Consider the following 16,432-nt stretch of genomic DNA (forward strand, 5'->3'; position numbering starts at 1 on the left):
CCCCCCCCCCTATTTTATTTCGATTTTACTGTCCACAGAGTGCCATGAGACAGAGTATCCATTCCGAAAATTCGCAGAGAAGTGTTAAAAAGCGGATATCAGAGCTACAACTGAGTTCCCTTCAAGTGACCTCTGTTCAATACATTAGGGTGCAACACTCTCCCACCAGCCCTATCACAGACAGGAACGTGCATTACATGACATTCAAAGCAATATTATTATTCTAATTCACAGGGATGGAATTTAACCAAATTAGGCGTATAACCAAACGTAATGTGATGACGTTTTTCGTGCAAAAATTGGTGACGGGGCTGAGATCATCACTTCACTGCACGTGAGAAACCCCGTTTATAATCACAGATGACTGGCTGGCTGGATTCGAACCCAGGGTTCTCAGCGACACCAGCGGCGTGAACTCTGGGCCAGCCGTCGACCTCAAGGGAAGATAATCCTAAGATAGTGTACACGAGCAAATAAATAAAAACGACGAAGCCCATTTCCTTCTGCCACGGTGATAAACGCAATCTGCACGCGAATGTCAGCGTCGTCTCCTATCCGCGAGGCTGCTTGGCGAAACGCTGCGCTCAAGAGTAGCACGTCCTCGACCCACCTCCCCGTCACTACGCCGCACGCAAACGCAACCTCGAAGCAGCGGTGCGTTTCACACCGCACGCACGATTGGCACTTGCAACTGGATGAGCCCTGCGGGGCATAAATATTGGCGTGGGCGCTCGCGAGAAACGCAAACCCTGCTTTTTCAGCTTCTCTCGGACAGGAAGAAACCCTTTACCACCGGCAGCTTCGGGTCGCGTCATCTCCTCGTCGCCACTGTCGTCATCGTCGTATTTGAAGAGCGTCTTTTACAAGCGGAGCCTCAAAGTGCAACTATCCGGCGGCGATTCGAGTCGGTGCGCGCAAGCGGCTACACGCACTGTTTATTGTCTTCCGCTTCGCAAATGCCACGGCAAAAGCGTTATGTTCAAATGTGCGAACTAGTAGTAGTAACCGAGGCTTCACCGCTACCTTAAGATGCAATTGTTTTGCACGGGGAAAAAAAAAATTTTCCTCCCCCAATGACTGATTAATTGTGCCTTCGTCACAACACGCAGACATTTCCTCTGAGAAAACTCAACGCTAGCAGTGCACAACACCTGCGTGTTTCCAGAAGATGATGATGATGATACACACCTTCAATACAATGTTTATTTACACGTGCAAAGTCATTTTTAATGCACTTCGCATGGAGTGTTTATCGCAACATCTCAATCAAGGGCAACGAGCCGTATTCGTAGGCCATTTCAAAATGTGCTTTGTAGAGTCACTGGTGGCCAGATAGGCCACCGGCTGGCTACAAGGTACTTCAGAAACCGGTTTAACCATGGGTGGTTGAATACGGGATGCAAACCCACAGTGTGTCAGCAGTGTTTGGTTTTATTGCCCTTTAAGAGGTTTAGCCCACAGAGTCACCTATTTCAGTAACAACCAAAAAAGCTAATTTAGGAACTATTGTGCAAAACGGTCATTATCACTGCACAATGCAACACTTTGGTGTCGTCACTGCACTCAAGCGGGCCTCCAGTTCTGGGAGAGTCTGCCTCCCGCTCACACGATCTGCCCTGAAACAGGTTTCACTGCACAAACAACAACAACGTCTTCTTGGTTCTTTCGGTAAAGTCACGTAGAATGGAAATAATAAAATAATATAATAAAACATAATAAGATAATTCTCACGACGTGAATGAATGAACGCTGTCTCCCCGACAGACCTGTTCTTCACCTGATGACGGCTGCTTGCGTTGTGGCCGAAACGTCGTGAGAATTATCTTATTATGTTTTATTTGTATTATTTTATTACTTCCCTTCTACGTGACTTTACTGAAAGAATCAAGAAGATGAATCCCTGCAGTCACGAAAGCTTCAAATCGAAATTTAATGGGCGAGTTCCTCAAATTCACCTGCCTCTCTTCACCCAACAGGACAAATGGGAATGACCAGGGTTAAGTCGATCGGCCGGTTGGGTTTGGTGGGGTAAAGTGTGGGTGGCTCTAACCGTTTCCAAGAACTTCTGGTCAGAATGGAGTTTGTTCGAGGGGCCTCTATAAGGGCTCCGCCTAGCAGAGGGCCTTCCGGCCAGGAGCAGCGTCAGCAGCTGGACATCTGTGAAAAAAAAGCTTCATAGCTCATCGGATTCTCCCAATCTAAATAAAGGTTCCAATAAAGATTCCGATTCTGAACTGCTGGCAGAAGCACCTTGATAACCGACCCGAAACCTAGAATCGAACCCAGGATTTCAGCAACGCTGCCTCGTGACCACCGACACGGTAGGAGTAGTAGCCGCTATGCAAGCTACCCGGCCACCCCAGTTAAATGGCAAAACGACAACATTCCGATGTGGTCAGAGCGCCGGTCTCCGGGAGACAGCGCCGGCGCTGTCTGGCGAGCGTCCAGCCTGGCAAAGCACCGCAGGCGCTGCGACTCGGACAATTCATCTATAAGCGATCATTATCAGCCATCTAAGGAGCTCGTTTCCTGCTATGATCGTAATAAATTGCCGAAAGGTATCTCCCCCGCCCCCCCCCGCTCGGGATGACTGACAAGAGCGTGGGATTAGCAGCTGTTCGCGTTCCGCAGACGGGGAAAAAAATAAAATGTACTGCTGCGTGCACGCTTGGCAATCTTTTCTGAAAATGTCTGACAGCTACAAGGGGAGAAGCGGCTCTTCCAGATTTAGGAAGGCCACAGGGCATGAGAACATCATCAATTAACCCACGCTGTTAATCGAATGAGTGACAGTCTGCTAACAGTTAAGATTCACCACAGTTGGATAAACAAAACGTCATCCCATGAAGACCCTCAGGTTGTCTTCTGTGGTGTGAAATCCATTTTAAAAATCAAATTTTTTTAAAGGCATTTTATTAGGCAAAACACATTCAACGTGTACCGGTGCTCTCACCTCTTAAAGAGACATCTGACCAATGTGGAAGAGTTGGCCAACACCACTCTAGAGTGGCTCGCGAGGGTCCTCTCGTGGAGGCCCTTCACCAGCAGTGGCATAAACAAGAAATTGCAGGGCTGCACCTCTACATTTTTTTACTAATTCAGAGGAGGCAACTTATATTTATGTTTGACCAAAAATCAAATGTTTCTCGAGAAGGATTAAAGACAAACCAACCGAGACGCACCCACGATGAAATGCAACGGCCCCGATGAAGTATAGATAAATCCGCGTGATGATAAATCCGCGTGATTTTAAAAGCGCACGCACTTACCCCTGGCACAGCAGAGGAGAGAGAGAGAAGTAACGGGAGCCTTTAGGCGGCCAAGAAGTCTTCTCGCTTCTCGCAAGTCGCACAAAAGAGGGAAGCGGAGACGCGGGGGGGGCAGGCCTAGTCACGCCGCGTCGGCTCAGCGTCACGCACCGCGAGAAAACTCGCTCACGCGGAGAGAGAGACGTCCTCGCAAGAACACGACGGAGACACGCGGCCTGCTTGTGACCCGCTCCCCCCCCCTCGAATGCAACGTTACTACCTCGCAAGTCATCGGCGTGTCATTGACATGCTTTAAGAAGTGTGGTCCGACGAAGATCTTCGGCATCGCTCGGTGCATTTTTCAAATTTCTGGGCTGTAAAAGGCCGCGTGGACTTCGTGCGCACCGACGAAATGTGTGCAAATAAGCTAAAATGCACGCGTACGTGCGTATTGCATGGAATGCTTCGGGCTGTAACACGGAGTGACGATAACTCTTGCGAAGATGGTGCAATGCAAATAAAATTTCATATTTAAGCCATGTTACGATTAGTGACAAGTTGCCCTTGAGAAAAGTTAAGCAAATTTATTAAAAAGGCTACAAAAATTTTTTCGGAGAAATAAATCGACGATGAAAAACGCAGGTAAGAACGGGTAAGCCTTTTCAACCAAGGCGATGAAATCATACGCCGTGCGTGCGCTCATACGCAACTCGGAATGTAACGTTACTATCTGTAATCAAATACTGTATTTCCGACAACAGAGTCACATTATGAAGTGTTACGACAGCAATGGATGTGCACGATTTTTCTTCAACTTAAAAAAATGGGCAGCTTTCGGCATTTTAATTTCCACGTGGGAATGTCGGCAGTTTACGGCACTCATTCAAACACAGATCTCCCTTGAAAAACACAGATTACCAGGTCTCAAAGGGCCCTTACCTGGTAGTCATCCATTTATGTATAGAAGATCTGCAGGACACAAAAAAGCTGCCTCTCTGCTGGGGTGGCAATGCAATACGTGGAGGATTTCCCCAGCTTGCGAAAAGTGAAAAACAAATCTGAACAACTAAGGCTTTTCGAGTTTCCTGTAATACATCCCTTTCCAGCAGGCTATGTCGAAATCAGCCGTTTGCTAGCAGCCCTGGTCGCTCAAAAAGTAAAACTTATCTCCGTAACACAATTAATAACGCTGCGCTTAGTGCAGCAAATCAGTTTTTTCCGCGATACAGTTCGTATTGATAAAGCGTCCGAATGCGACTTCGTCAAGATGTCATACAAATAGGAGGGACTTCGTCAAGATGTCATACAAATAGGAGGGGGCACGCAGCATGGGAAGGGGTTTGGGAAAAGAGAAGTTGTTTGTTTGGAGGCAGATGGCGAATACAGCGTAGAGGGGGGCGAGCAGACAATGCTACGGGTTAAGGTGCAGGTGATGACACTTCATAAGGAAAATTATTTCGCAAGCAGAGAAGAGGAAGGTGAGTCATATCAATTGTTTGTTTGTCCACGTGAGAACTCAAAAGAACAGACTAGTGTCATTCGCATAGGTGAATTGTGCCACCAAAATTACCAAAGTTAAACAAATAAAATAAACATCAATTTCGTGAGATATATCGAAAATATTGCACGAACATAAATCAATAATAAATAAATGGGTTGAGCCGAGACTTTAGCAGCTGTTGGGTCTGAGCGGTGCAAATGGCAAGGAGCGAATTCCAAAGACCAGGAGGAGCGATCTTTCAGAAAGGAGCGACCTCCCTCCCCCTTTGGAGGCTTCAACAAGAGGCTTTGGTTACTGTGGAGGAGGGAACGTTGCATTAAGAGCTAGGTGTGAGCGGATCAAAGACATTACAGTACCTTAAAGATGGTCAAGTCAATTTTGAAGCAAATAAAAACACATCCTTATCTCACGACGGAAACACCAAATTCAAAAGACTTCTTTGCTTCCTCAAACCACGAGCCACATCTTGACCTCTGAGGTCTTTTATTAACATGCATGGCACTTGACTCATTTGCGTGTGTGCGCACACACACACGCGCGTGCGCGTTTCTGCCGGGCTTGTAGGTAATCGTGTGCCACTGTCGGACCAAGATCATGCGCGGTCTAAATAATGAACCAAACCTTTCCCAAAACAAAAAAACGCTGCACGCAGCTAAGCGGAAGCATGGAGTTTTTTTGAGAGTAAATAAACACATTTCCTTCTTTCGCGCTTGACAGCGTTTCCTTGGGCACGCTGGAATGGACAAAGATTACTCAAATTCTCAAGCCAACGGTGGGACCATTTCTTTATTGACGTAGAAACCTTTGTGAAAATACTTTTTGAGGAGGGTGCTGCATTCAAATGTTTGGCCAATTCCATAAGCGTGTGTTTGTTTTACTTGTGGAAGTACCCAGAGAAAATCAACGTCTCTACCATGGGATCATTTGCAGTTTGCAGGTCTCTCTCTCCCCGTGATCGCGTGGATTTCTCTCCAGGTCCTCCGGTTTTTCCCTCCACATTTAGAAACGACATGCGTTTATAGTATTTGGCTGCTATACATTTCCACGAGATAAGCCACTTTGTCGCGCTCTCATTTGTGGCCAGGTTGCTTCTGACAAATTAGCTAGCTCAGTGGGTCTTACCTGGTAAAATGAAACTTTTAATGTATTATTAAAGACTGAAAGGCCCACACAGATGGGTTCAGAACTCGCTTTACTGCCATTCTCCTAGCCACTTTTGGCCCTCAAGCCAGTTTGGGAGTTCAATAACAATTCTCATGACCCACCAACCCTCGCCTTGGAAGCAGTGAATGACAGGCATGGGCTGCTGCTACCACACCCAATGTACGTGGTTGTTATCGGTTGAAAGCCAGTACACGCACAATGGGGGGAAGGCAGGTTGAAGACACTGCATACCTCATGGCTCACGGGCCTGGGGATCTAATTTCAGGCAGGGTATACCTGGGGGTGCATGAAGAGGATGGAGTCCTTCCATAACAGACGCCTCAGGAAAATCTGCTGCATCTTCTGGCCAAACATAATCCAAAACGCAGAACTGAACAAGGAGACCGGTTGTCCTAACATCACAGAAGACATCAAGCGACGGCGACTCAGATGGCTTGGACATGTCCTCAGAATGGACCAGGACCGTATACCAAGAAAGGCCCTAAGATGGACACCACAGGGCAAAACGAAAACCCGGGAGACCACCCTGGCGCAAGACCGTGAAGGCCGAGCTGGTGCCAGCAATCAACCTCACTTGGGGCGAGGCTCAACATGTTGCCAAGAGGAAGAAGCGAAGGGAACTCATTGCGGCCTTATGTCCCATAGGGGATGAAGAGGATTAACCAATACCTGGGGGTCGCCTCATCAGGTGGAGACAAAAACTGCTGCAAGTCCCTGCCTCACAATACACCAGAAACCGAGTTACTTACACAGGGACACATGGCTCCCGATAGAAAATGTCACCACCACTGCACCACAGGAAAGGGATAACAACTTGGGATTCACCCACCACAATTAATCTGACTTCTACATAGCTTAGACAATTAAGCTCACTTTGGGCCGCATGAGGAAACACGTTTCAGCGAACAGTTAAAGTATTGGATTCATAAAAAAGATATCGCACAAAGTATCAGGCACATTGAAACAATAATTCAAACAAATACTCTGTGCTGGGCGTGGTGGTGCCTGTGATAAGTACTTGGAGGCAAGGGTTGGTGTACCTCATTAATTTTAAGGCTTCTCTAAAGGGCAGTGACCTGGCCAGGAGATGGCAGTACAATAAGTGGCTTCATGTGGCCACCTCTATGTGAGAAGCTTTGAATGCGGTCCTGTCATGATGCGTCCTGTCATGATGCGAAGGTTTTACCCAGGTACTCTGGTTTCCTTTCCACAAGGAAATGACGAAAAACATCCCAATGCAGCATCCTCCTGATGAAGTCTTAAGCATCATTGCAGGCTCTCTTGGGTAAAGAGCATCAGTATTGCAATGACTAGTCAGTCTGGATTACTATGGCACACGCACGGTCCAGGTCAGATCTACAGACGAGTGGCTCGTGTAACATTTAAACGCATTCGAAAGGGACAGCGGAGCTGGGTGTCACGGTTGACTTGTATAAAGTTTCCATGTTCCAGTTTAATTACGTCAAGTCAATTAGGACGGCGGCTCCAGAGCAAAAAGGCTATGGGCTGAACGAGCGACGGACGAGGGTAGGAGACACATGCGCTGACCCCAGGCTCGTTTGCGCTCCGGGAGCAATTGGTGTCAACAACGCTGCTCTCAGCGAGCCACATCTACACTCGTGTCCTGCGGAAAACACGGATAAACGGTCCCTTTGTCATTCGCGGGGAAGCATTAACAATCCGGTGGGGGCCGCGTTGCCATCGCGCTTGGAGACGTTCAGCAGTAGTTTCACCGCCATCGCTGCGATATAAAAAAGAAACTGTTTGCTCATGTCAACGGCACGATGCCCATTCACAAGGGGAAGAAGCCATTGCGCGCCAGCGTCACCTGCAGAGCAAATAAGCCCCCGTCGCTCGCGCGTTCCACCGCACCGCGGCACTAACAGGGCCTCATTGTGAGCCCAATCACAGGCAGCACACATGCAGATTAAGCCACGACGAGAATAGAGCTTAAAGAGGCATTTGTTTGTGGCTGGGTTATTTTGGGACCTTAATAAGTGGCATGTTTTAACGTTTATTTTTATATACACACGTGCACTTCGCCTATGCACACGGGCACAAAAATCAGAGAGGAAAACATAAAATACTTGTATCTGATAAGAACGGGGGGCTCTGCACTTGAATAACTTGACATGATTTGGCGCACCCATGCTTTTCAACAACTGTCCAATAGCATGCCCCCTGCCATAGGAATGTAACCCATGGGGCTACAGCCGGAATACTATTGGCTGGCACGTTCGAGGGGAGGGCAGAACTAAGGGTCTCAGGAGGTTTGGTCACACATGCGAACGACTGAAATAATGGTCAAGGCCAGTGTCTGATATTCTCTGGGTCTTTCGGTAAAGTCACGTGGATAGGTTAAAAGAAAATAACAAAAAAGGTCGTAGTTTTAGTTTTTTGTTATTTTCTTTGAACCTATCTACGTGACTTTACTTTAAGACCCAAAGAAGATGAATTCCTGCAGTCACGAAAGCTTTAAGCCGGTGTCTGACTTGACATTTAAAGTCTAAGAGAGGCAAGGGCGCTCCAAAAGTGTTTTCTTTGAGACAAGTGATTATACATTGTACATGTGTGTGTGTGTACAGCCCTTTTGTCAATCCACGACTGGATGACCTACTCACAACCATGCAGGTCGTGAGCATTATTTGACCATTCGTCAACCGCACTGGTCAATTATGCCTAGGTGATAAACACAGAAGTAAAGACAGAGGAGTACAGTGCAACAGTGCTGTTTTCGACACCCGATTGTGCATCGTGATTACCCATCCAAATATGATTCGGGCTCATGCCTGCTTAGATCTGTGGTCTGGCGAGACTGGGCGCAAACCAGGCAGTTTGGTCAATGGCTATATGTGGTATGAAAATTAATATATTGAAAACCACATTAATATTATATATGTACACCCCTACATAGGGTTTTCAACAACACAGCCGCTGAACGCCAAAGGGTTTTTGAGCCAACAGAAGTCTGCTGCATGATGGATTTATAAAATTCGCGGACAAAAAACACACACACACATGGCCACACACAAACTAGAGGAACTACATATGGATAGGTCGCTCAATAACAAAAGCAAACATGCAACATGATCAGGGAGGACGGCATGACACCACCAACCAAGCGATCGCTCATCCAAACACGGTCGTGTGATGGTGCACTAGGCAATGGCGCGCCCTGTTCCACTGTTCAAACACCATTCCAGGCATCGGATGTGTTCCTCCATAAAGCCGTGTTGCCACGTTCTGGAGCATTCTTTCTTTTATCGTTCATCAGAGAGCACAGTACATGGTATTCTTATGAAGTCACCTGTATATATATATTTACACGAAAGGAACACATCGATACACATGACAGTACATAATTAATTTGTCGTGTATGCCCAGTGTAAAAAGAGTGGATTTACACAGTGCTGTATATATGCAGTGTGGACTGTACGTACGGTATTTACAACTAGTCTATATAGTACTGCATACTGTACACAAGATGCAAGACCAAATCACCCGGAATTCACCAGACCCTCTTCACATCTTGAAAACTAAGCAAGTTTGAGCATGAATAATGCTTTCATGGGTGGTCACCACACGTCACATTTTGTAGGTTGCTGCTGGGCTGTTGCAGGTAGCAAGACAACATTGCAGACAAATCCATAGCATCATCATCATAATTAATTCACCGCTGGATGAAGGCCTCCTCCCCAAGCCGTCACAATTTCTCACAATCCTGCAATGTAAACAAAAAATCCACCTGCGCAAGAAATAATGTAATGGTTCCATCTCTTCGGCGCATGAATTATATCCATTTGGCTGTCACTCTTTGTCACTTTGCTTAACCGTCAGTGTTCATCGCTTCCGGCGAAATTGCCCTGCCCAAGTGCGCTGACTTTTTCTCACAAAGTTTGAATTTGCCATTGACATGCGTACGTTGTCTAAGCCACGAGTTCCTCTTTCTGCCTCTCAATGTCATTCCGAGGATGCACCGTGATTCTTTGTGCACCTGTTCAGTTTTTGTTCCATTGCATTGTTTAATGTCCGTGTTTATGATCCACGCTTCCTACCTGCACACAGTATAACACGGTTAAAACACAAAGATTTATATTCGTTACCACAAAAGTGGCATCCCCGCACTGAAAAGACCACCGAAGTGGAGCTCATCTCCGTTGAGGCAGAGATGGAAATTACACATTGCTATGGCAGGGGCCAGATATTCCAAAGGAAGACCAATGTCAATTAACAAAATTATGATTATACTACACAGGCTGTATACATTGTTTAATGCCGTTTTAAGCACCAACTTATCTTAACCGAAGGTAATGATGTACTGGAGTAAATGTAATACATTCCATTCAAGCTACGGTTCAACAAAGACATGTGCGTCTGTGTGTTGTGTGGGTATATTCGTGCGGGTATCTGTGTGGGGGTATATTCTCGCGGGTCTCTGTATCTACATTAGCGTTTCCAAACGACGATAGCAGGTACATCAGTAACCGATTTAAGAATCGAGACGCGGTTTCTGAAAGTCAACAGTCGATAGTCAAATTTCGATTTAAAGCTTTCGTGACTGCAGGGATTCATCTTCTTGGTTCTTTCGGTAAAGTCACGTAGAAGGGAAGTAATAAAATAATACAAATAAAACATAATAAAATAATTCTCACGACGTTTCGGCCACAACGCAAGCCAGCGTCTGTCGAGGCGACAGACGCTGGCCGAAACGTCGTGAGAATTATTTTATTATGTTTTATTTGTATTATTTTATTACTTCCCTTCTATGTGACTTTACCGAAAGAACCAAGAAGTCGATAGTCATTTCCAATTTACGAATGCACACCGATTTGCATGCGCCAGCGCTCAAACGGCACGACGGCCTAGATCAGTCTCCTCGTGGTATAAATTTTGCCCTTGATTCTCAGTTCAAAGGTAAAGGTGTGGACCTACAATTGTCTGCTTTGCTTATGCCCCTGCTGACGGAAGGCCCTCTACTGGAGGCAGCTTTAGAGGACAGAGTATATTCTTTCTAGATTTGAGAGATGATATTCTCTTCCACGCTGGCCAGACGTCTTCAAATAAACTAAGCAATACATTTATTTTATTTTACCAGGTAAGGCCCACTAAACTATATAACAGCCCTTTTTCAGAAGCGACCTGGCCACAAATGATAGCTCAACTTAGTGGTGTATCGTGTAGAAATGTATAGCAGCCGATTACTCTAAAACGCACGTCGTTTCTAAACGTGGAGAGGGAAAAAAAAGAGGACCCGGAGAAAAATCCAAGCGGCCACGGGGAGAGAGACATGCAAACCCCAAATATACAGCAGCAGGAGGCGTCATGGTCTGGATTGAAAACCACGACCTCCTCCATACCAGGCGAGGTAGTTAGCATCTCCTATACACCCACCGTGTGCGCGTACCCACACTTTAAACCCCACCAAACACGTCCTGGATTGTTATTGCTGGGTGGAGAGGCGGAAATATTTAAGAAGTTTGCCCTATTGTTTCTACTGACGCCCAAGAGAGACAATCGACATCTGGGATTGCAAGCCCATTGTCATAACGAAACAGCACCTTGGCGTAATGCGAGCGTGTTAGTGGGGAAAAGTGGCGCGGTGGTTAGTACACAATCCGCAAAGAACCCGGTCACCTGAATTAAAATGCCGACGAAAGGTCAACAGCGGTGGCAAGTGATATTATAACCGGCCCTGACCTTTCTTTGGTTAACTCGTGTCATGTATAAGGTGGCTCGTTTGTTGAGATTAACACTGCAGAGGCAAAGGCGGCCGTGGGTGATTCTGGTTGACACTGTTTCGGCATTCAGTCTATGCATGCTACGTTCATGTGTGTTGACGAGTGTTTCATGTACGGTATATGCAAGGCTGTCTGTGTGTCTATGCCGATTTGTCCGTGTGTCTATATATGCTGGTATGTCCATGTGTTTGTCCGTATGCGTGTGGGTGCCTGTGTGTCAGTCGCAAGTGTTGTGTGTATACGTTTTTTGTGTGCGTCTGCGTTCGTGTGGGTTGAGTCTGTTGTATATGCGCATGTGCCCGTCAGACTGTGTGCGTTTAATGCATGTTGGCATCCTGTGCATGAATTCGTGTGCTGCGTTAGGCAAACAGAACGCGATTGCACCGTTACCAGTGCACAGATTAAGGAGCCCCGATTGAACGCAATGGCAAAATAGCCCCGCTATTAAAACGACACTGGATAACACACACACAGTGTCGAAGACATCGCTTCTACTAATCTGCCCTTAGTCTCGTCACCTCGCAGGTTAAAATCTACTCACACGCCCACCAGACACGCGGAGGCACCGATGAATTTCGCGTTTCCAGCATCCACGCCGCTCGGGCCTACTTTTCTCGGGGTCCAACGGAAGCCTCGGTCTCGCCTAAGACGCCTGGCCGAGCTTCACTCGCCTCCTGCCGGCCGAGGAAAGCGACACCTCAAACCTTCCCCCCCACCACCAAATCCCGAACGCGTGGTTGAGACTTACCCATGCTTCGCTCAGCTCCAAGGGCGAGAGACGTGACCGCGAAAGTTAAACACCAGCAAGATGGTACAGTGAGTGCGGCTATCGTTACACAGAAGAGAAGCAATAATCACAGTTGTCGCTGTGGCAATACAGGCGGCGACGGTAGGCGTCACCAATAGGCGCGTCCTCTCGCGCGACTTCCGCCACTTCTCGCGAGATTTCGCATTCCTTGGCCCCGCCCACTTCTACCTGCCCCACCCAAACCCCGCCCCTCTCCCTCCACATCCCCCTCCACTTCCCCCCTCCACCACACAACAACAACAACAACTTCCGTTCACCACGAAGTGCCTGTGACGTGAGTCCACGGCGCTTGTGCCAGGCTAGGTGCACTCCGAGGCCACGTGAAGTGTCGAATGCTCGCAGCTGACAGGAGGTCTCGGGACAGATCCAGGTGCCATGGGTCGACTGACTGTAGATGCCTGGTAGCAGATGCATCACCTGTGCCCCCTACTTTGCCAACTTGCTCCGTTTTAACCGCCCGGCGCTCCGCTCGTTGTTGTGAGCGTCGCTCTTCTGTCCCTCCGTTGTTGCTGGAGGGCGACTGCCTCCAACTGCCCAGTAGCAGCGTCCTTCACGAGCCTCCTCCACAGAGGCCGATCTTGACACTGCTGGGACCGGTCATCAGCAAGTCCACTCAGCTCCACATCCTCCTGTACCACATCAGCCCCATCTATTTTCCAACCCGTGTCACTCACTCACCCACTAAGCCATCATCAGCTCCATCTCTTCTCAAGCCCATGCCGTGGCCGTTTAGCCCCCTCTATCCGGACAAACAGAAGCTGCTTGGGCATGGGGTGGCTGGCCATGCGGGCTACATGACCCCAGCCAACGCAGCCTCGCCTTCCGGAGGAGCTCACCGATGGGACTTTGTCCAGATCTTTCAAGAATTTGTGAGCTCACACAAACAAGCCTGGTAAACCCAAGGATGGGATAGTAGGCAGGCCAGCCTGAAAGTTTTAAATCCGCCGCAGATGTTCCCACGAACAACAAAGTGGCGGTGACCTCACCACGGCGCTTGTGCCAGGCCAGGTGCACTTTGAGGCCACCTGAAGTGTCGAAGGGCTCATTGGCAGGTCATCGAACAGACCCAAGTGCCGTCGGTCGACTGACTGACTTAATGAGATGACTGGCAGATGCACCAACTTCTATATAATCGGTGACATTTCGGGCAATGGACCTTCATTTTAAGGCCGTGTTATTGACGAACCTGTTGAGGTTTTGTTTTTGTTACGGTGTGCTGTGCTTGTGCATCACTGCCAACGCGTAGCACGAAAGGCTGCTGCTCGAAACGTCGCCTGTTTTATTTTTTACAGCAGTTGTATGAAGGCAATCCGTTGGCCATTCCCCGCGACCTTGCTGACCACGTGTCGGGCCCCACTGCTCCATACAATGCACGTGTCACACTGTTTGTATGAAGGCAGCCTGATGAGGTGTCGTCCTGACCTTCACAGGTGCTTGCTAACAGCACTTGCCCTAAAAGTTTGTTGAGGTCATACGGGGGATGTTTGTATCGTACATTGCACGGGTGGTCCATCTGCCAGTCATCTCAATTAACCCATGGCACCTGGGTATGTCCCGTGAGCGGCCAGCAGCGAGCCTTCGACACTTCACGTGGCCGCAAGGTGCACCTAGCTTGGTACAAGCGCCGTGGTGACGAAATCGTCACTTACTAGTGAACGGCGGTTGTTATTGTACATTGCCTTCAGATAAGGCTGTAGATGAGATACACGTCCAAATGGTGGCGTAGCATTTACAAGCTGCTACTATATGCTGATGTATGTAATGTAGTTTTTAAGATTACAGTACTCCTATTAATATTGTATTACAAATCAAGACGACAGCATGCATCCGTTCGCATACTCTGACAGTTGCCATTGCATGTTATTGTTTTACAAGGCATTTCAAAATCAGAATCTTTATTTATACTAGATAAATCCCATGACGGGCCGTCCATAAATGACGTCACGCGATTTTGGACGATTTTTGACCCCCCCCCCCCCCTTCGTCACACGCGTCACAAAAGTCAGACCCCCCCTCAAATATGACGTCACAAAGCTCTGCCCCCCCCCCACAAAAATAAAACATGCTTCAAATCGCTTTAAACTTGTCATTGTAGAGCGTATTTAATGTGGCGCTGCACTCTGATGTTGTAGGAGAAAACATTTATTAAAAAGTCTATTTAATTTAGTAGAACGTGTTGTGTCTATATTTATTTAAAGTTGCGCATTTTGATGTGACGTCACATTTCTCAACACCCCCCCCCCTCGTCACACATCGTCACAAATGTATAACCATCCCCCCCCCCACTAGGTGCGTGACGTCATTTTTGGACGGCCCCTGAGATAAAAAAAACTATTTGTCACAGATGTCCAGTAGGGGCGGGTCAGGAAGTTACAACAATATAAAACACGATACGAGTGCAAAGTATCGGAAAGGTAAGCAAATCAATTAAAAAAAACGAACCTTTTTATTTTAGCATGTCAAGCCCACTGAGCTAATAGCTTCTCTTGCAGAAGCGACATGGCCACAAATGATAACTCAACGAAGTGGCTCATCACGTGGACATTTCTATCAGCAAAATAATCTAAACAAGCATTTAACCCCGTCAGTGTGATTATCTATTCTGACATTTACACATACAGTATTATATATGGAAGGTCCTCCAACTCGCCCCCGTCGCACTTTGCGAAGGCGACATGGGTTGCTTTCTTTTCAGACGCTATGCACGAACGTAGCAGCGGAGAGGAATTAACCCAGAAAACATCCAAACGTTCGGCCACCGTTGGTTGGCATGTGGTTCTAACCATTGCACGTTGGCCAATGTTGGGCCCCAAAGTTCCATATTCACTCGGGTAAGGGTTTCTGCCACGATCGGCAAGATTTACTCGGTTGCTTTGCCCACAGGAAGACCAAAAAAATGTGTCATCTTCTAGAAATACCACATTTGGTCAATTGTTGTTCATGTACGTTGTACGAAGGCCTTGCTCTCCCCTCCCACCTAAATTGAGTCAAAATGTTCAAACTGTAACACTGACGGATGCCCCCCCCCCCCAATCATGCTCCAGCGTTGATTTTGAGGTTTTCTCATGCACCGAGCTTAATAATTACATGGCCAGCATGAACTTAAGTGTTTTTTTTTATCAAGTAAACAAAACATAAATGGTCAATGTTTCTTTTACTTTTTCCATGTTAGCAGGAGTAACATTTTTAAAATCAATCTTTGCTGTTGTTTTTGGTTATACATTTGGATAGTTTTTCTCACAGAGAAGCTAGTTGCATCAACACTATAAGAACGTTTTACACACCCACCGATGTCCAAATCACATTGGTTTGCACCTGCTCTCGTAAGGTGAGCAGAGTTGAGCCTGTACCGTGCTTGAAGCCATTTACCATGCGCAAATAACACGTGCAATAGGCAGTGGACGTTTTCCTGCACTCATCTTCACCAATCTGCACTGACCTGCGTGAAGTATGGTCAATCATCTTTCAAAGCTACCAAAACAAGGCGGCATGGGAAGGTCCTCGTTAAGCAGTGCATGCAATTGTTGACTGCGGAAAGATGCTCACGAGCTAAATGCCAATGACGAGGTCTGCTAGCCACATCAAGAACTCGCCCGATCAGCTAAAAATCAGCGAGAAAGACTCTTGGTCTAAAAATGACTTTGAATGCCTTAAATTGTCTTTTACAACATTTGAAGGGGGGGAAGCAACTGTATTCTAGCATTTTCTTCCACAATGACGCTCTTGAATGTTTGTGGATGCTGTGTTGAGACTGTAGGTAGGTATATTTTTATGTTATTTTTGAAAAGAAAAAACACTTCCAAAGAAGGAAAACATTTTTTTGCTTGAATAACTCGACCCCACTACGTGAATGTACAAAAGACGCCTCCCCCTACTACCACCACCACCTCCTTGGCTGCGACAGACGAGGGAACACCGTCCCCTGGTGGTTATATTTGCTGCAGCCCGACTTAAAATGATGTGGCAGCAATAC

General features: G+C 47.2%; 1 protein-coding gene across 4 annotated transcripts in view; it reads right to left on the bottom strand.

Moving 5' to 3' along the window:
* The window catches only part of SH3KBP1 (SH3 domain containing kinase binding protein 1), a 72,231-nt gene extending 59,690 nt beyond the window's left edge, over positions 1-12,541 (bottom strand). For all 4 annotated transcript variants that reach the window (XM_078877352.1, XM_078877353.1, XM_078877351.1 and 1 more), the window contains exon 1: positions 12,400-12,541. In XM_078877352.1, the coding sequence (XP_078733478.1) occupies positions 12,400-12,403 (4 nt within the window). In that variant the 5' untranslated portion in view covers positions 12,404-12,541. The remainder of the gene's footprint in view (positions 1-12,399) is intronic.
* Positions 12,542-16,432: the final 3,891 nt, after the last annotated feature.

The sequence above is a fragment of the Lampetra fluviatilis genome, chromosome 47 (genome assembly GCF_964198595.1).
Source record: "Lampetra fluviatilis chromosome 47, kcLamFluv1.1, whole genome shotgun sequence".
NCBI lineage: Eukaryota > Metazoa > Chordata > Hyperoartia > Petromyzontiformes > Petromyzontidae > Lampetra > Lampetra fluviatilis.